Genomic DNA, 20509 nt, shown 5'->3' with positions numbered 1-20509 from the left:
GGACTGCAGAATTTGTTGTCTTTGTTTCATGGGGGCTGCCATTTTGGTGTTTCCATATTTTGCCTCTGACAATTTTTCTGCCTCTGTAAAGTTAATGCCTGCCTCTAAAGACTTGTACACGTGACAGTTTAGAGCTGACTGCTGGGAGACTCTGCTTTATGAGTGATCACTGAGTAGCCTGTTCTGCTATATGGAATTTGGAATGAGGGAGACAAGTGATAAACAAGCTGGTGACTCCAGGTGGTGGGAAGATGAAGGAAAACCATGCCACTCTCGTCCTTTAGGTCCTTTTTACATTATAAACCCTGTCACAGAAGTATTGGTAGCCCTATGGCAGTGTTCCCCAACCCTGTCCTCAAGGCCCACCAACGGTGCATATTTTGTGGAAAACCACAGAGGTGGTTAATCAGCACTGCTAAAGCACTAATCGCCCCACCTGTGATTGTGTGTAGTTTCCTGCAAAACATGCACTGTTGGTGGGCCTTGAGGACAGGGTTGGGACTATCACACTTAATGCAGCATGGGCAGCCCGGTGGCGTAGCGGTTAGCGCTCTTGCCTTGCAGCGCTGGGTCCCCGGTTCTATCCCAGCCAGGTCAACATCTGCAAGGAGTTTGTATGTTCTCCCCGTGTCCGTGTGGGTTTCCTCCGGGCACTCCGAGTTCCTCCCACATCCCAAAAACATACAGATAAGTTAATTATCTTCCCCCTAAAAATTGGCCCTAGATATGATGGATGCATACATAGACATATGACTATGGTAGGGAGTAGATTGTGAGCCCCTGGGATAGTTAAGTGACAAGACAATATATACACTCTACTGCGCTGCGGAAGATGGAACCCAATGGAAAGTATACTTTACTGATTTGGTCGCACGGTGGAACTGTGGTTAATAGTCGCACTGCACTAAGTGTTAAAGCAGCCTCAACAGTTCCTTGATTAATTTGGCTTGACAATATTTGTGTTTATATATAAAGGGACATTGGATTGTGATCTTGCTTGCTAAGTACGTAGAACTATTCACATCGGTCCTCAACTCTGAACTCAGAACTGCTCTAAAAGATATGCAACAGCATAATAATGTTTAAAGAAAAACGTTCCTTTGTTACAGCTGATACAAACCCTGCAATAAAACTGCAATGTGTCTGCTTCCTGCTTTTAATGGAAGCAGACATATTGTTAACATCCTGTGTTCACAAAGAAGGCAGAAGAGTTTCCGGAGCTGACACAGCTGAGAGTTTAAATTACAGTGGTGATTAGTCACAGATGAGGGGGGAATTGGTGGCTAAACCAGGCATGGGCAAACTTGGCCCTCCAGCTGTTAAGGAACAACAAGTCCCACAATGCATTGCAGGAGTCTTACAGCCACAGTCATGACTCATAAAGGCAAATGCATTGTGGGACTTGTAGTTCCTTAACAGCTGGAGGGCCAAGTTTGACCATGCCTGGGCTAAACCCTCTAAATACATACAGGGTGCATTTCTCTTGTTTTCCTTCTGTCCAGTGCAAGAATTCAGGTCTACGTTTATTCTGGACAGATAATTAATACTGTATGCATAATGGCTGCAGTAGGTGGTAGGTAAGATGTGGCCTGCAGTCCTCTCGCTGGCTGTATCTGGGCGTCAATAAGAATCAAAGGTCACATGTGGTGTTTGGACAGAACGCACTGTACACCTGCCGGCGCAGGATCCTCAGTCATGTCTGCAGTACTCAGGCGCATTATTTATACCCCCAGAGCCCCTGAACGGCGCAATGTGTACAGGTAGGAATGTTCCCTATTATAAAGAAATCTCTGCATGTCGCTAATAGACATTCTGTCCTTCCTGCTTGTATCCTTTATATAACAATTCATTCATTATTATTCCCGGTCTTATCTCACCCATGCAGACTTGTTGGCAGTAATTTGCAGATCAGTAGACAAGCCGCTTCAGGTTCAGTCAAGTCTTTTCCAGTTTGTGACCTGACATGCTGGGACTTCTAGTGCTGCTGTAGTTGCATGGCGGCCTCCTGGTTTGTTGGAAGTTGTCTTGAGGCCAGGGATGTCACCTACTTATCGGGGGTAAGTGCCTTCCAATTGTGAATTGGAAAGAGATCATAGTATTCTCAGAGCTGACAGAATCAAAGCAGAACGGCACTGAGAAATCTGGGCGCACCATGCGCCACCATAGGCCCTAATTTGAATTAAGGCTGTAACGGTGCTCAGACAGTAATTTGGTTGTCGTCAAAAGCCTGAGCCCAAATCACTGTACATGTGGTAGCCGTATTATGTCTTGCCCCAGAGTGCATGGCGGGGGGGAGGGGGGGAATAGTAATGATCGCCGCTGGGACTTTTGCAGGGGCAGGGTGAGACGTTTTTCGGCTTTACCCTGCGCCCACATTTAATGGAGCTGTTTTTGCATGTATGTGACATAATAGCTGGAACAGAGATTGGCTGAACTGATTAAGGGAATACTGGATATTGGAAAAGGGCTAAGTGGATGATGGGCACCTAAAAATGCACTGAGCTCCTCCAAATAGACTGGAGTCGAATAGCAGCTGTCAGGAGCTTTGAGGTGCATTTCCAGTACCATATGGTATTTGTGTAAGCATGTGAAGACCCTGCTCTTTGAATGGGAGGGTCTTCAACAGAGACAATACTGTGTCTGGGGAAAAGGTGGAGGGGAACTGTCTAAAGCAGGCCATACACTCGTTAGATTAGCAGCAAAATCGATCTGATGGCATTTTTTTGCCATCAGATTTCCATTCGGTCCAATGCAAAATAATGACCTAGATTTTCTAGCATGTCAGATCTATTGAAATCGATCAAAATCGGCCGCAAATTGATCGCTTGGTCAATCAATTTGCGATCGATCGGCCAATAATCGGCTCAGTGTATGGGCACCTTAAGAGCTAATGGAGACGACCAGAAGCCCTATAGTATTCACCAAGAGAGCAAATCAACGTTGAGGTGATCAGAAGCGATAAGTATGACCATAGGTCAGTGTTTCCCAAACCTGTCCTCATGACCCACCAACAGTAGCTTGCAAGGGCAGGGGACTCCTCCTAGTGTTTCTTATTGTGCTGTCATTTATCGTACGAACATGTACCAGTAAGGCTCCCTGCACACTGCATGCGATTCCGATTTTTAATCGTTACTGCATGCTGCGTTTTTTCTGTTGATTGTATTCAGGGAAAATCTAAATTGCAAATGGGAATCGCAAAACGGATTTGCAGTGTGCAGGGAGCCTCATGGGGATATTTCAAACCATAATGTATCTACTATGCGTGTATTTGTATTGCTGCATACCTGCAATATACCAGACACAGGCCTTGACTCAATAAACCCATGTCTTGAGTTTACTCACAGGAAATTATTTATCATGCTATATACAAAATTCATTTCAAAAAAGTATGTAATATCAACTATCAGTTAATTTGGGATAACCTCTTTTATATTTCGATATGCTGAGGTTTAAAAATATATATTTTGTCGATTAGCTGTGAAAATGTCTCACTGGGTCCTAATGAGCCTTCCCTCTCCTCTCCTGGGGCCCGTTCCAGTGCAGGAGTCCCTGTAGCAGTTTTCGACCAATTCGGTCAAATGCTGCTATCTCGTCCGCTGAAAGGAGGCTTCGGAAATCTTCAGGAGCCTGAGTGCTCCCGAAGACTGGCTCCATACTGTGCACACTTCCTCTCACAGTCGCGCGTGCGCAGTATGGAGCCGCCTGTCTTCCAGAGGACTCCGCTCCTGAAGACTTCCAAAGTCCCCTGCGGCGGGGGATTCAAACACGGGAACCAGTGCTGCAACAAGGGCACCGGAGAGGAGAGGGAAGGCTCGTTAGGACACAGAGCCTTCCCTCTCCTTAGGTAAGTGTCTGGTTTCTTTTTATATTTAAAGACTCCCATTAGGTTTAAAAAGACACTGAAGTGAAAAAAAATGATATAATGATTTGTATGTGTAGTGCAGCTAAGAAATAAAACATTAGGAGCAGAGTCATACGTCTAATATTGTTTCCAGTACAGGAAGAGTTGAGAAACTCCAGTTGTTATCTATGCAAAAAAGCCATTGAGCTCTACGACTTTCAAAGTCACAGAGAGCTCTGTCTTTTGAAGCTGTTATTATCTCAACTGTCAGTCATAGTAATTTCTTTTTTTCTCCAGAGGACAGTTCAATAGTTCACTGGCCTGCTCTGTGAAATCATTTAGAATGCCGAGTAATGTGTAAACTGCAAATATTAGAAAATGACGCAATGTTGTAAACACTATATAACTGAATATAAAAATATGAGAATATTTTCTTTGCTACTACTGTTCTAGTAATTATCCGTACTACACAACCAATTCATTGTATCATAATTTTTTTTTCGCTTCAGTGTCTTCTTAAAGCTAACGTGACCCCATATTTAAATATAAAAAAAAAGTCAGATACTCACCTAAGGAGAGGGAATGCTCGGTCCTAATGAGCCTTACCTCTCCTCTCCCGGTGCCCTCGGTGCTGCGCTGGCTCCCCCGTTCGCATTCGCCGCTGCGAGGACTTTGGAAGTCTTCGGGAGCCGAGTCCTCCCAAAGACAGGCGGCGCACATGCGAGTGCGTCATAGAGGGCGCTCGCGCATGCGCAGTGTAGAGCGGCCCGTCTTCGGGTGCACTCGGGCTCCCGAAACATTTCCGAAGCCTCCCTTCGGCAGGGGAACAGCGGTATTTCACCGAAACGGTCGAATACCGCTACGGGGGAGAGCCAGCGCAACAATGGGGACCGGGAGAGTAGAGGGAAAGCTCTACGGGACCCAGAGCCTCCCTCTCCTTAGGGTTAGTATCTGACCTTTTTTAATTTAAATATGGGTTCCCATTAGCTTTAAGGCCCTATTTACACTTAATGTGTTGCGTTGAGTTGCGTCACTTCCCATTTTGGCAAATGCGATGCGACGCAATGCATTAAGTGTGAATAGGGCATACCGCTGGATTCACACTTCTGTTTTTCTGTGTATTTTCTGCATAGGAAAACTGAGATAATACACACTTATAAAATGTAGAATGCACTTTAATGAAATGTTTCCTATGCTGCTATCACTTAATAGCCATACACTATTTAACCATGGCGCAGATCAGACTATGATTAACATTATTACTGAAATCACTGGTCGATCGCGGCAACAAACGCATATCCTGATCATAGAACATCACTCATAGGGCGATCACAGGACAACTGAGGTGCTGTAGTTAACTACAGTTACTGCCCAACTAGATGTTTTTTGTTAAATCTAACATCTAACATTCTATAGTGTTTGGTCAGCTTTATGGCAGATACTTAAAATTTGACAGATCTGTCTGTTTCTGGACCAGTCCGTCTACTCATGGGGGATTCTAAGGTATTTCTTTATTTACTAAAGAACTTGCTGAACTGCAATTGCTCAGTCCATCTGCCAAAATCGTGTGCAAGTGAGTAGGGAAGCTGGATGGCATCTGTGTATAGATCATTTCTAGGGGCTGCTTTTGGTATAGAATAAAGTTAAAACTGAGAATCCGCCATGAGGAGATGGACTAGTCCAAAATCTGTCAGATTTTCACTACTCAATGTGGCAGTGACATTAGAAAATATAATTTAATGTACATTTCTATATGTGTGTAGTTTACAATTTTTCATGCTGTGTCCTGTAAAAATGTTTCAGGGTTTTTTTTTCTTTGAATATCTGTATGCATTTTCTGTGTGTGATCTTTGGTCAGCAGTACTAGTCACACAAGTGACTGTCTGATTAATGAGCTGTGTATGCCTTCATTTCCAGCTGGTAGCTCCTCTGTGTCAGAGCAGGTAGGCTTGTGCTCTGTACTTGTTACAAAATTAACAGCCATTGGCCACTGGCTTGACGACCTTTGTCCTGTTGCTAAATAAGTAAAGTAGAATCCTGGGGGAGTCATCCTGTACTGTCCAATAGCATGGAGCCTTGCGGTTTTCTCATTCACCCTCCCGTCTCTCTCTGTGCTCAGCTTACACATTGCACTAATTTCCTACAGCCACTGCAAAAATTCCTAAAACTGTCTACAGGTCAGCGAAAACTGAAGTCTCTCATTTAATAATTAACAGCATGAGATTGAGAGAGGACTGTAAACTTCATAATGCTCATCAGATTCACAGGGGTTGGGCAGTAGCTGGTGTATTGCATTTACTCTAATGGTGCGTACACAAATCCAATCTTGATTGGCCAATTTTACCTCTTCCATGTAGATTGAGAGACAACAGATTTTGAATACTTGGAACTGATTGTGTAGGTAACTTGCACTACATGGAAGAGGTAGAATTGGCCAATTACAATTTGGATGTGTATCTGACCTTGAATCCGTGGCTGTCCAAGTGTGTTAAGGCCGTCCCTTGCAGAATCTTCCCACAGAACTGACACAGGAGGAAAATATGGTTCAGCAACATGTCCCCCTGATCAATGTTTCAATCAATTTCCAGCCAAAAACAGTTGAGCAGATTAATTGAACATGCTGGAAAATCTTGGTCGCAAGTGCTTGATCGGGTGCGCAGTGGTTCATAACAGAACAACCAACGGACCCCCGCCCAGTTTCACCTCCCTGGCAGTAATCCCGAGCTGCCCTCGTGCTAGCTGCCAAGAGCTCTTTGCAGAGTATAACGCGCAGCGGGAGCTTTTACTCACCTCCCAGGGGATCCGGACGTCGGTAGCCATTCTCCTTCCTGTCCTCGGAGGCTCTGAATCGCTGTAGTGAGATCGCCATCATTGATCACCAAAGAGTTAGTGCCACCCGGAGGACGGAGGTAAAATTACATAGCTGGAGCCCAGGTAGGTGAGTGAGAGCAGAGGCTGCTGCTGGCGTTCTGACGGCATGATTTTGTCCTGATTTTAGGGTCTGAAACCTTTTTTAAAAAGACCCTAAAATCCAGAAATAATCATACCGCCAGGGGGGTAAAGTGTAAAGTGCGCCCGTGTGCAGGGTTTTAAAATCTCACCTGTCCACTGCCACCACTCCTGGCCTCCTCCACGCTCATCTGTGATGTCACACACACCTGGTTCCACGTGGTACAGGTTATCGTAGTGATGGCAAGGAATCGAGCTGGCGGACAGGTGAGAATTAGGGGGGGATATTTTTAAACTTTGGGGTGGCCAGGCAGACGGCAGCACTAGGCTGTTTGCTGATAGGTTTCATACTGAAACCTATCGGAAATCTGTCTGTAGTGTATGGGCAGGCAACAGATCCCTCTTTGTTCAGATTCGATCAGAGAGAGATTTGTCTCATGGTCAATGGGCACCTTAACTCTAACCTTCCTTCTTAGCAAAAGCCCCTTTCCTGGTGCCTAATCTTTATTCCCTTCTTGTCGTTACCTGGACTTTTCAAAGAAGGACTCAACTTTGAAATTATATATATGTATGTGTATATATAACGTTATATAAACCTATTTGGAGTTGCAGGAGCCTTTTTCTGCCTTCAGGTTCCTTCGTGCAATAAGAACTCTGGCAACAATTCAGCCTCCTGGAGGCTCTCACACAGAAACACACACTGACAATTCTGATGTGGTGTTCTGGGGATTGTGTAGACCTTGCTGCATGCTTGTTCAGGGTCTATGGCTAAAAGTATTAGGGCTCGTTCACACTTGAGCGGTAATCGCCCGATTCCCGCTCACCACAAATCGCTATCGGGTTTGTAAACCGCGTAGCTAATGTTTCCCTATGGCGGTGTTCTCACTGCCGCGATCGCGGGCGTTTTGCTATTAGCGATAATAGCAAACGCGTTACATGCAGCGGTTTGGCGGCGATTCTTGAGCGATCGCGATTAGCATGTATAGAACTGCTAATCACGATCGCTCCCAAAACTCTATAGTGTCCAGTGATTTTTTTTTTTTTTTTTTTTTTTTTTTTTACACGGAAAAATCACTCCTGCAAAACGCTATCAGTAATTGCTAGCGTTTTGTGAAATTAGGTGTGAACAGGGCCTTAGGCAGGAGATCAGTAGGGTTGCCAGGCGACTGGTATTGATTCAACTGAATATTTATTGGACAGCCTCCATATACCTCTCACTTTAGGTATCCTTTAAAGAGGAACTCCAGTGAAAATAATGTAATAAAAAAAAGTGCTTCATTTTTACAATAATTATGTATAAATGTCAACGTTTGCCCATTGTAAAATCTTTTAAATCCCTGATTTACATTCTGACATTTATTACATGATGACATTTTTACTGTTGGCAGGTGATGTAGCTGCTGCTTGCTTTTTGGCAGTTGGAAACAGCTGTAAACAGCTATTTCCCACAATGCAGCAAGGTTCCCAGACAGGAAACTGCCAGGAGTACGTACTCAAGAGTTTCTTGTGGGAGGGGTTTCACCACAATATCAGCCATACAGTGCCCCCTGATGGTCTGTTTGTGAAAAGGAATAGATTTCTCATGTAAAAAGGGGTATCGTCTCCTGATTAGGATAAAGTTCAATTCTTGGTCGGAGTTGCTCTTTAAGCAATGTAATTTTATGAAAATCACCCATAGCATTACATTAGTAGGAGCTTTTTAAATTTCTGGTGCTTACAAAGCTCTTGCAGCGTGACCCAGCCCTTAGTTGAGGGAAGGCAGTGGATAACATAGAGCCTACTGGTTCCTCCGTCTGGCCTGTCATTACAGCATTGTCCACCGGGTGTAGCTTTTCGACCTGCTCAGTCAAATAGCTGTTTGGAACTCCTCAGGCAACCTTCGAAACAACTGTCTTCCTCAGAGTAGTTCCAAGGACAAGTGAATCTGTATTGCGTTTGCAAGAGCTGTGTTGAGTTTATTGTGCCACTTTAGATTAAAAAAAAAAAAAAAAAAAAAGTTTGAAACCATTTACCCATCGCCAGGAATCAACAACACTTCTCACTGTCTGCTGAGACAGGATGTGTTATGGAAGATAATCTATCGAGTGCATGTAAGATGACTTCATGTGTTTGTATTTCCCAGTCAGGCGGTGGTGGTGGATAAGACCATGTATGTGTCTGGCCAGCTCGGCATGGACCCGGCAAATGGACAGCTGGTGCCTGGAGGAGTGAAGAATGAGACAAAGCAGGTAAAATCACCTCCTGATTTTCTGAGCTAAATGCAAAACTGCTAGTGGTAAAGTTAGAAAACTGGGTTGTCCAATTCATAATTGGCCTCCAGCTCTCATGAGACTTTGTTCCTGGTCTCTGGAAGCTTTAATTTTCAGCTAAAAAAAAAAACAATGGTGTTGGTCCCCAAAACACATCTCATGATTGAACTCTTCTGATATTTTTTTCTCCCTATCTATCCACAAAATAACTTTTCACTCCTTGTAAACTATAAATCACAACTTGGGCTTTAATGCTGGGAATTCACGTTTAGTTTTCGCTCTCGATTCTACGTTCGTTCGATTGAACGAATCAAATTGATTGCAGAAAGGTTACTTGAGGTGGCATGTGACGTGATGAGATAGACATGTGTATGTACAGTGCCTAAAACACAAATAACTATGCTGTGTTCCTTTTTTCTTTCTCTGCCTGAAAGAGTTAATTATCAGGTATGTACAGTAAGTGGCAGTTCCCGTCTGGGTCAGGACTGAGTCAGACTACAGTGTGACCCTCACTGATAAGAAATTACAACTGTAAAACACTTTCCTAGCAGAAAATGGCTTCTGAGAGCAGGAAAGAGTTAATAGTTAGGGTCAATAGTTCATAGATTTTAGCTCTGGCATACTTCAATGAAAGTGGCATTGAGCAAAAACAATAAAACAGTAAAAACTTGAAAGTAGATTTAAATATAAAATAAAACTGTGAAATATCTTAAGTCATTTTTAGAAAAAGGATGACCGATACAATTGTTCATTTCATTAGTTTATTTTCACCTCGGGTGTCCTTTAATTACATCTGTCTCCCTTTAATGGGCCATGGGTCGCAGTTCTCATAGATGTCCTCTAGATTGCATGCAGCCGCTCAGCAGATCTGTCAGAAACAGTCTATCAGTCTGCCGACAGACTGTACACATGTCCTACTGTCGGCAGAATGTCCATCCAAGGATGGACCCGTCGTTTGCTAAAGTATGGCGTGTGTACGCGCCTTAAAGATGCAAGGTCTCTGTGTCAGTCATAAAATCTTAAGCTAGGACGTCTGAAATGCTACCATACAGATGGACCCGGTTACGTTTTCCTAGTTGTTGATGGAAGTGGTTTGACTTGTCTGTCCAATCTGTCAGCTGATTTTGTGTCTTGGAACCTTTTGTCCAGTTTGACAAACAGCCTACCTTCTTGTATTTGTAAAGAAAATACAAAAAGTTCTAAAAATGAGCAGACTTTGGAGCCATTAATAGTCATCATCTTCATTCTGCACGTTTTTTTTTTCAGATTTAGTGTTCTTACTGCAGTCTGAGTAAGACGTTGCCTCTGTTCTGGCATGGTGACAACAATGATTTTATTTCGCAACTAAGTTTTGGGTGCCAGTGCGATAGCAAATGAGAAACTGTAAGAAAACCTTGACACAGGTTCTACCTCTGCCTAAACCTATAAAGAAAGTTCCCATTACTGTTTCTGCTGAAGTAATTTTACCTCACTTTCTGTGTGGACAAATAAAACACTGAGAGGTGTTCAGCTTTCTTCATAAAAAGGCATTCCAGATTGGGTCTGCGCTACTGCATAGACGTGAAACACCTGCTCAGCAGCACGCATCCGATCGGGCTTGACTATTTTGGCTGGAGCCAGAGCAGTATGGTGCTAGTGCGCATGCACAGCCAAGCCGCTCTTCAGAGTCCCACAAATGGAATGGACTGACTAATGCTGGATCCACACAGTGCGTTCGCGCACTCGATTTCCCGCTCGATTCCCGTCGATTCGTTTATTTCCAACATGTCCGATTTGGATTTCGATGGATCATTAGGTCGATTCGCATGCAAAGTATGCCGAATCGATCTAACGATCCATCGCAATCCAAATCGGACATGTTGGAAATAAAGGAATCGACAGGAATCGAGCGGGAAATCGAGTGTGCGAGCGCACCGTGTAGATCCAGCATTACAGGGACGAGGAAAGTCTCTTTAGGATACAGAGGCGTCCCCATCCCTGGGTAAATATCTAAATTTACTGATCGCAAACATCAACGGTTTGCCTTAAGTTAAGTTATCAGCTCGTGTCACACCCATTGTGAGCAGGGCCTCCCCCTTTCACCCGTTGTGCTTGTGTTACACCCACCTCAGTCTGTGCTTCATCCTCCTCTATGCACCACATCCATCTATAATACTACTGCACTACCTGCTCCAAGCCACTTTATTCATCTGTTCCTCTGTCCTTCCATGTGCTCCCCCTACCCAATTGGTATTTGGCCATTGTATACACCGTACTGCTTAGTAGGGTGTGACAGGCAGGACAGGACAAGGATAATCCTTATGCAGGCTAGTAATTGTATGCAAATTATTTATCCTACACAGGCTTTGGTGAATATGGGAGAGATTCTGAAAACAGCAGGATGTGATTACAGTAACGGTATGTAATGCCAGCTCCCTTTTATATGTCCTTTATTGGGGATAGACAGGGAGGCAACTGACAGCATCACAGCTTGTATTTATATCTGTATTTCTGTAATCTAGTTATTACCCTAACCTATACTTTTACAAACCCTCTTTCTTCACCAATGTACTGATACAGATAAAACTCGAATAATAAGAATATTGTGCAAATGTCCATTTATTGCAGTAATTCATCTTAAAGTGAATCTGAAGGCGTTTTTTAAAATCAAAAACAGATACTTACCTAAGGAGAGGGAAGGCTCTGGGTCCTAATGAGTCTTCCCGTTCTCCTCCCGGTGTCCTCGTTCCCCCACAGGCTCCCTGGTTTGACACTCGTCGCGGGAGACTTCAGCAGTCTTCAGAAGCGCTCAGGCTTCTGAAGACCGGCGGCTCTGTACTGCGCACATGTGATAAAGAGCGCTCGCTCGCACATGCGCAGTATGGAGCGGCCCATCTCCAGAACCTGAGTGCTTCCCAAGGCTGCTGAAGTCTCCCCAACCTGGAATAGAGCAGAACGGGGGAGCCTGCGGGGGAATGCAGACACTAGGAGAATGGGAAGGCTCTCTAGGACCCAGAGCCTTCCCTCTCCTTAGGTTATTATTTCTTTTGTTGTTGGTGGTGGTGTTTGTGTTTTTTTTTTTTTTTGTTTGTTTTTTTTTTTTTTTTATAAAAAAGGCTTCAGACTCCCTTTAAAAGGTGAAACTAATATATGAAATAGAAACCCATTGCAGGTGTTTTGGAGAGTCTGACACTTTGAGCCTAGAATATTCAACATTTTCACAATATTGTAATGGTCTGAGATTGTGATTTTGGGGATCTTATAAGCTGTGAGCCATAATCATCAAACATTATAACACATATAAAGACATGAATTAATAGATTTTGCATGTAATGAGTATCTCATATATTCGTTTCACCTTTCAAGTTGAATTACTGAAATACAGCAAAGTCCCCAGTATCCCTCACCATGGGAGACCGCCTGATGCTGGATACATGTGCTTCCCCCCCCTCATACTAGCGGCTCGGTGTGTGTTTTAATGCCTGCAAGCACCCCAGGAAACACTCCCCTTCCCCCCCCCCCCCCAAAAAAAAGTCCTCTCAGGCATGCCAGCTAGCTGAGACTTCCGGTTGGACTCACTTACTCACCTCCTACTGTGTACTGTATTTTATAGGAATGTAGCATCTTCCTTTAAAATATATACCATACATTTTCGATTATCCAGAACTCAACTAACTAGCAGTCTCAACCAACCAGCGCAAATTGCCAGCAGTACTCAGTTGTGAAGGCCAACTTCTTAGGGGTTTTGTGGGCTCTGCGGTGCTTAAACACTGGGTGCCATGGCTCCCCTCAGGTTAATATATTTTCAGTTACTTTATTTTAACATTGAATAATTAGCAATGGGCATGGAAGGGGCCTTATAGTTGAGATGGGGAGGTATGATTTCCAATGGTCTGTATTGCTTCAAACCCTCCTAAATTATCTAGAAGTGAAGAGATGAACTCATCTTTTTCTCATACTCTTTCCTTTGTTTTCAGTTGTAAAAACAACCGTGCTCTTGGCTGATATCAACGATTTTAATGATGTCAATGACATTTACAAGCAATGTGAGTAACTTAAATATAAAAAAAAAAAACTTGTATGGTCATTGTATCTTTAATACGATCATGTGCCTGTGTGATGTAGCATTAAAATCCTTTTCCTCACCCTTAAGTAAGGAGGGAAAATTAGAATTACGAAATGTGTGTGATGTGGATATAGAACAACCCGAACCCCCCCCCCCCCCCCCCATGAATTTGGAGTATTTTAAAGGACACTTGAAATGAAAGGGACATGAAGGCTGCCATATTTGTTTCCTTTTAAACAATAGCGGTTGCTTGGCTGTCCTGCTGATCTATTTGGCTGCAGTAGTGTCTGACTCACACACCAGAAACAAGCATACAGCTAATCTTGCCAGATCTAACAATGTCAGGAACGCCTGATCTGCTGCATGCTTGTTTAGGGTGTATGACTAATAGTATTAGATGCAGAGGGTCAACAGGATAGCCAGGCAACTGGTATTACTTAAAAGGAAATAAATATGGCAGCCTCCATATCACTCTCACTTCAGCTGTCCTGTAAATGGCGTAAGGGCTGGGACCCACATGAGATGTTTCATCTGCACTTTGAAATCGCCGTCTATTCAAGCTAATGAAAGGCAATTGGGGTAGTTCCACAGGAGCGATTGCAATTTCCACCAATCATGGGTCCTGCAGCAAAAGTGCTTTTCACTGTCTGTACAAAGCAATTTTTTTTTTTCCAGCAATTGATAAAGATCTAAAGAGTAGGAAATGCCATAACAAATTTCTTTTGCTTGATTTCTTGATTGGTGGGAGTGTTAAAAATATTATATTGATGACGTTTGAAAAATATCTCCTTGGAGAAAAGTTAATAGGATATGCCCCATAGTGTGAAGAAACCCTTAGAATTTCAATTCACCTTCAAATGTGGGGCTCCTGGCAGCTTATAGGGAACCTTAATTGTGTATCTGAGTAAAACATAAGAATGTATACTTACCTGGGGCTTCCTCTAGCCTCATTAACTCGGTGTGCTCCCTCGTTGTCCTCCCAGGCAGCTTCATCATCTTCAATCTTCTCCAGTAGGAAAGCTTTAGTCACGCCAGTCTGGTTACGCATGCACGGCCCAGGCTGGGCCTCCATCTCACTCCCGTCAGCGGTAGTGTTTTGCGCCTGCGCAGTGCAGCCCGACTGAAGCCTTAAAAATGAAGAAGATGAACGGAGCTGCCCGGAAGGAGGGTGAGGGAGCCCACTGAGTACATCGGTAAGAGGAAGCCCCATGTAAGTATAAATTCTTTTGTTTTACTCATCTCAGGTTTTCTTTTAACCACCTAAGGACCAGGGGATTTTTGTATATGTGCTGCGTGGGCTTTGCAGCCCGCAGCACAGATCGTGATTGTTGCAGGGCAATCAGACTTCCCCTACCCCCCCCTTTTTTTTCCCCACTAGGGGGATGTCCTGCTGGGGGGGATCTGATCGCCGCCGCTCTGTGTTGCCGGGGGGGGGGGGGGACTCCTCAAAGCCCCCCCCCGGCAGCGATATTCCTCCCTCCCTCTCCTTCCCTCCCTCTGGCTATGGGCGGCACAGGACGGCGATCCGTCCTGTACTGCCTCTAATAGGCTTTAGCCTATCAGACGGCGGCAATCCCCGGGCAATCAGAGGCTGGGGATCGCCAATCTCCTTTACCGCGCTGCTGCGACAGCAGCGCCGTATGATGTAAACACAGGGGATTTCTAACCCGCGTGTTTACAATTAGCCTGCAAGCCGCGATCGGAAGCTTGCAGGCTGTTCACGGAGACACCCTCGTGAACTGACATGGAATGGCCGCTCGTTCAGGAAACACCACTTCGACCTGCCGACGCCTATCGGCGTTAGTTGAAGCTGAGGTGTTCAGTTTCCCTTACCTCTGGCTTCATTCAGCCCCCTATAGTCCTTCATGTCCCTTGCTGTCGTCCTGGTCCACTGCTGTGCCCCTCTGAAAGCTGTCCGACTAAGCCCTGTCGTGTGCTACCGAGCATGAGCGGCCTGGTCTCAATTGCACGTGTGCAGAATGCCGTGCATGTGCAGTAGCCTTCAGCAGGGCTCACTTGGACAGCTTTCAGAGGAGCAGAGCTGAAGATCAGATTGCATTGGGAGAACAGAGAGGGGACTTGAAGGACTACAGGGGACTGGAAGAAGCCCCAGATAGGTTAAACTGAACACCTTAGGTTCCTTCTCAAATGTAATATTGTATGTGCAAACCAGTTTAGATAGCATCATTTAGTTAAAGTAAACCAGAGATCACAGCCTTATAAGAATGATACTTACCCGAGGCTTTCTCCGGCCCCATAAACATGTGCGAGTCCCTCGCCATCCTCCCGTGGTCTGCCGTTCGTCAGCCCGTTACTGGGGCTGATTGCGGCTGAACAGCAGACTGTGGGAGGACGGTGTGGGACTCGCGTGCGTATGGGGCTGGAGGAAGCCTCTGGTAAGTATTGATTCTTTTAAGGCTGTGATCTCTGGTTTACTGTAACGTAAATAAACGAAGCGAGACGGCTTTAAAACGTTCTTCTAAATCCATGCATGTGTAGCAGGGTCCCTTTTTCAGAAGGTTAGTGGGGAGGAGAGATGTGGTGACATTATCACTGTGAGTTCTGTAAACATACAGTACAAGGGGCTGACTGACACCTGACTGCAGGCACATAACAGCCCAGCAAGGCCCAGCATAGGACGGCACAAATTCTTGCATCTGTTGTATAAGAGAGCAGCGCCGCCCTAGTGCTTCAATACCAGATATGTGTAGTATTCAGGTGGTTGATGTGTTGATTTTTGCTTTCCAGTCTTTCAGTGCAACCACCCAGCAAGGGCTGCCTATCAAGTTGCTGCTTTACCAAGGGTAAGTTATTGGTTCTGTAGATTTTATCTAATGTAGATTATAAAGTTGCCCATTAACAGCACTCATTTTCTGTTTTTCCCCAAATAATGGGGAGGAAAAGTCCCTGCGTCTCATACGGCAAAGGCAGGGAATCGCCTAACTTACGAACGCTCCCGATATGAACCGCTAACCCGCTACCACATCGGGGATTCCCTGCCTGTGCCTCCGCTGTCTCCCTTGTATCTTCTGGCCGCCCTCTGTGTGTGCAGCTGCTTAAAGTGAACCTATAGCCGATCAAAAAAAATGAGATTAACTCACCTGGGGCTTCCCTCAGCCCCCTGCAGCCGATCAGTGCCCTCGCAGCTCCGCTCCGATGCCTCTGCACCCGCCGGCGACGACTTCCGGTTTGGCCGTCACCGTCCGACAGGCATGGGAACACGAGTGATTGTTCGCGTTCCCAGTCTGTATATCGCCCCCTATGCTGCTATTGCGACCTCCTGGCCGCAATAGCAGCATAGGGGGTGATATACAGGCTGGGAATGCGAACAATCACTTGTGTTCCCATGCCTGTCGGCCGGTGACGGCGAAACCGGAAGTGTTCGCCGGCGGGTGCAGAGGCATCGGTTCACTTTAACCAATACATGCCACCACAAAGACTACAGACACCCGTCTACTCCATGCCGCCTCCCCTAGTGTACGTCTTTTACTAATCGCGCACTAGAGGAAGCGGCATGGAGAAGACCGGTGTCTGCAGTCCTCGTGGCGGCATTTATTGGTACCGTAAGCCGCTGCACACATGGAGGAAAGGCCAGCAGATACAAGGAGGAAAGTGGAGGCATCTGGGGGGGGGGGGGGGTGGGGGGGAGGGGGAGGCAGGGGCACACAGGACACATGGGGAGAAGGGGCACACAGGAGGACACCATTTGGGGATAACATGTACAAGACTTCTCTGGAATATGGACACACCAGGTTTAATATATATGTATGCAGTTGCACATTCCATATTCCATTGTTTTGTATTCCACTTTGAGACGGTGGTTGGAAGCTGAAGGAAGTTGCCGGTATGGATCAGACAGGCTTCACATTGAGTTAATATAAGAAACGCACAGTGTTTATAATGTGTCTAATATATGTATGCAGGTTAGTGCCAAACATTGCCTTGTTTTTCTTTTCTTGAAGGGAGGCAGAGTGGAGATTGAAGCAGTGGCTGTCCTTGGCCCCATCACAGAGGTGTCCTCAGCCCTGTGAGGTGCACAGACCTCTCTGGACGTTCGCTGAGAACACACTGATCTAGAAGACGTAGAGAAGAGATGGATGGAGCACAAGTACAGTTTGTGCCTTTTTAGCAAACCGGTTTCAGCTTTTATAAATTGTGTCGCCTAAAGCCCATCAGAATCTAAAATTATACACAGCTAAACTGTAATCAGAATAAGTGAATGTAAACCATGTAAGGCAGCAAACCGGTGGACAGATTCCCCTTTCATTGTCTTTGTGTGCTTAGACTGCAGGGAAACTCACCTCTCTCCTTTCTGCAGTCAGCTTCTGGGATAAATTATATCTGAGGCAAACTTCAGGTCAATTAACAGATACTTACCTAATGCTGGGAATACACGGTTCGTTTTTGCCTTCGTTTAAACCTTCGATTCGTTCGGTAAACGAATCGAGTGTTGAAAACGTATGTGAAAATAGTCATAATCTCATTATAGTTTCGATTAATAGACCCCAAAAACGAACGACTAGTGATCGAACATGTTTGATATTATCTCTCTTTATCCATCTAATCGAGCCATTGGTAGGCTTGATGGCTGTTCAGATCGATTATATATTCGTTTATGCTAGTCCGTCCCTGTAAAAAGGGATTTTCGTTTCGTTTCTTTGCAGCCTTCGATCATTGAAAAAACGAAACCATCAGAATCGGAAAAAAAAAACGAAACCGTGGGTGGTGATATTAACCGTATGACCGATTATTTCGGGATCGAAAAGGACAAAAGGCACAATCGAAACGAAGGTTTAAACGAAGGCAAAAACGAACCGTGTATTCCCAGCATAAGAAGGAGGCGGAATCCTCTGGATCCTGCTGAAGCTTCCCACGCCGGCCTCTGAACCACCGTCTCTGCTCGCAAACCCCTGAAAGAAGTCAGTCAAGAGCTTGCACGATTTCTGATCGCAACCACACTCCTCTTCCTGCACAAGTGTGGCCGACCTGAGCCTGCGCAAGTAGCTCCGTGAAACTGTGCCTGCGCAAGCAGCTCTGTGCTACTGCGCAGGCACAGCCATATGTCACATGCTTGAAGAGCTGGGCTGTGATCTTCAGAAGAGTCCCGGGCAGCCTCAGTGGTCTGGAGGCTTTCTTCTTAGGTAAGTATCTGGGGTATTTTTTTGACCCGAGGTTTGCCTTAGGTTCACTTTAATCAGCTGTGAGCAGGGGTATAACTACAGGTGAGTAGCAACAACAGTCAGTCTATCTGTACATTGTCATTTAGAGCAGTGTTTCTCAACATTTTATTGGTATGTACCCCTTTTAAAACCCTGTACTCACCAAGTACCCCCTAGCATAGTAACCATTGGCACAAGTACCCCTTGACAAATTAATATTTAAACGTAGTACATAATAATTGGTTCTAAACAATTTCCAAGCATTTACTGTTGCTTTTAATTAGCTAAAATACTAATTTGGTGTTGTTTATGTAGGATTTATCATTTTCTAAAACTCTAAATTTGTTATACTTGGTTAAGTATATCAAGCAGGAGTACCCCCTGGAACCATCAGAAGTACCCCTTGGGGTACGCGTACCGCATGTTGAGAACCTAGGATTTAGAGTACAGTACTTCAATCCTGTTTGTTGGAGCCACACAACAGTGTATTCTGATTGCCGGTATAGCGCCCTCTTCCCCCTAGCTCATGTAATGACCAGCATCAGGGTGCTGCATGTTCCGCAGTCTGTACACACCTATACCTGTGCATCGGCCTACAGTTAAAAAAAAAACTATTTTCAAAAAATGGCTGCTATTACCTCCTTTCTCCTAGTACCAGAAACTGAATCAGAAGCACTACTGAGGCAAGAGGGACAAGGTTCCTTATAGACCAAAATATTCTGCAGTTCCTAGTTCGTTAGAAAGGCAATTATTCACTCCATAAAAATGGACACTCCTCCTGGCTTTGGAGGACAGGTCCACTTAAAGAATTCCTAAGAATTTCCTTTAGGACACATTGTATAGCATCACAGCCATCTGTAAACACCAATTCTTTATATTAATAATAAAATGTAAACAGAAGTTGATTTTTCTTTTTTAGTCTGTGTCACTATTAGACTGTTCTGTGATATAATGTTTATACCATTTCATCTTACTGTCAGATTCTTGTGTGACTGGTTTTAGCATCTTATTGGGGTGGATAAGAATATGTATCTGTAACCTACAGCAGCCAATTGGACTACAGCTGTCAGTGGATCATCAGTGCTGGATGGGTGGAATTTTTAATTGCATAAATTATTTATTTATTCATAAATACTATTCTCTGAATACAGTACTGCTCTTTTACATTACCGTAACTAAATAACTTATATTGCTGTTGAGTGTGGCTAATATGTCTTCAAGCACATCTGAAGTGAGAGGGATATTTATTGCCCTTACTTATTGTACAGCGCTGCATATACTGTATTTTTTTGGACTATAAGAGTGTGTGTGTGTGGGGGGGGGGGGGGGTGGAGGGTGGAGTCACTGCATCTTATAGTCCACATGCAGGGAGTTCCTGACTTGTGAACGCCTGCCAATACGAGCCTCCAACCTGCCGCAATGTGGGGACTCCCTGTACTGTGCCCATGCAGAAGAGGACACAGGGGGACAAATGGAGGACACAGGGGGACAAATGGAGGACACAGGGGGACAAATGGAGGACACAGGGGGACAAATGGAGGACACAGGGGGACAAATGGAGGACACAGGGGGACAAATGGAGGACACAAAGGGGCATAGAGGAGGACAGAGGCAGACACAGGAGGGACAGAGGAGGACACAGGGAGATAAGAGTTACAAGGGGGCATGAGGTACAAAGGGGACATAATCCACAAGATGTCCCTTCACCATGGATGCACCAGGTTTAGTAGATCATTTTTTCCCCTGGTTTTTGTCCTCTAAACCTAGGTGTGTCTTATAGTCTGAAATACGGTAAATCCCATTAATAATAATATGGAGGCTGACATTTATTTCCTTCTATACTGTGCAAGTTGCCTGGCTGCCTTGCTGGCCCTCTGCATACTAATACTGATAGCCATAACCCCAGAACAAGCATGCAGATCAGATGCTCTGACTGAAGTATGACTAAATTAGCCACATGCTTGTTTGTGGTGTGTGATTCAGACTCTACTGATTCTAGGAAGATCAGCAGGACAGCCAGGCAGCTGGTATTATTTAAAGAGAATCTGTATTGTTAAAATCGCACAAAAGTAAACATACCAGTGCGTTAGGGGACATCTCCTATTACCCTCTGTCACAATTTCGCCGCTCCTCGCCGCATTAAAAGTGGTTAAAAACTGTTTTAAAAAGTTTGTTTATAAACAAACAAAATGCCCACCAAAACAGGAAGTAGGTTGATGTACAGTATGTCCACACATAGAAAATACATCCATACACAAGCAGGCTG

General features: G+C 44.8%; 1 protein-coding gene across 4 annotated transcripts in view; it reads left to right on the top strand.

Moving 5' to 3' along the window:
* RIDA (reactive intermediate imine deaminase A homolog) overlaps positions 1-19143 on the top strand; it is a 23654-nt gene extending 4511 nt beyond the window's left edge. For 2 of the 4 annotated variants that reach the window (XM_068237709.1, XM_068237711.1), the window contains exons 2-6: positions 8913-9018; positions 11382-11436; positions 12996-13064; positions 15833-15888; positions 17047-19143. In XM_068237709.1, the coding sequence (XP_068093810.1) occupies positions 8913-9018; positions 11382-11436; positions 12996-13064; positions 15833-15888; positions 17047-17115 (355 nt within the window). In that variant the 3' untranslated portion in view covers positions 17116-19143. Of the gene's footprint in view, positions 1-1657; positions 1761-8912; positions 9019-11381; positions 11437-12995; positions 13065-15832; positions 15889-17046 lie in introns of those variants that run through there. The other 2 variants (XM_068237710.1, XM_068237712.1) reach the window with 2 other exon arrangements.
* The last annotated feature ends 1366 nt before the right edge of the window (positions 19144-20509 follow it).

Source organism: Hyperolius riggenbachi, chromosome 5, assembly GCF_040937935.1.
Source record: "Hyperolius riggenbachi isolate aHypRig1 chromosome 5, aHypRig1.pri, whole genome shotgun sequence".
NCBI classification, from domain to species: domain Eukaryota; kingdom Metazoa; phylum Chordata; class Amphibia; order Anura; family Hyperoliidae; genus Hyperolius; species Hyperolius riggenbachi.
Note: the sequence above shows the minus strand (reverse complement) of the source record. Positions and strands in the feature narration are given on the sequence as shown.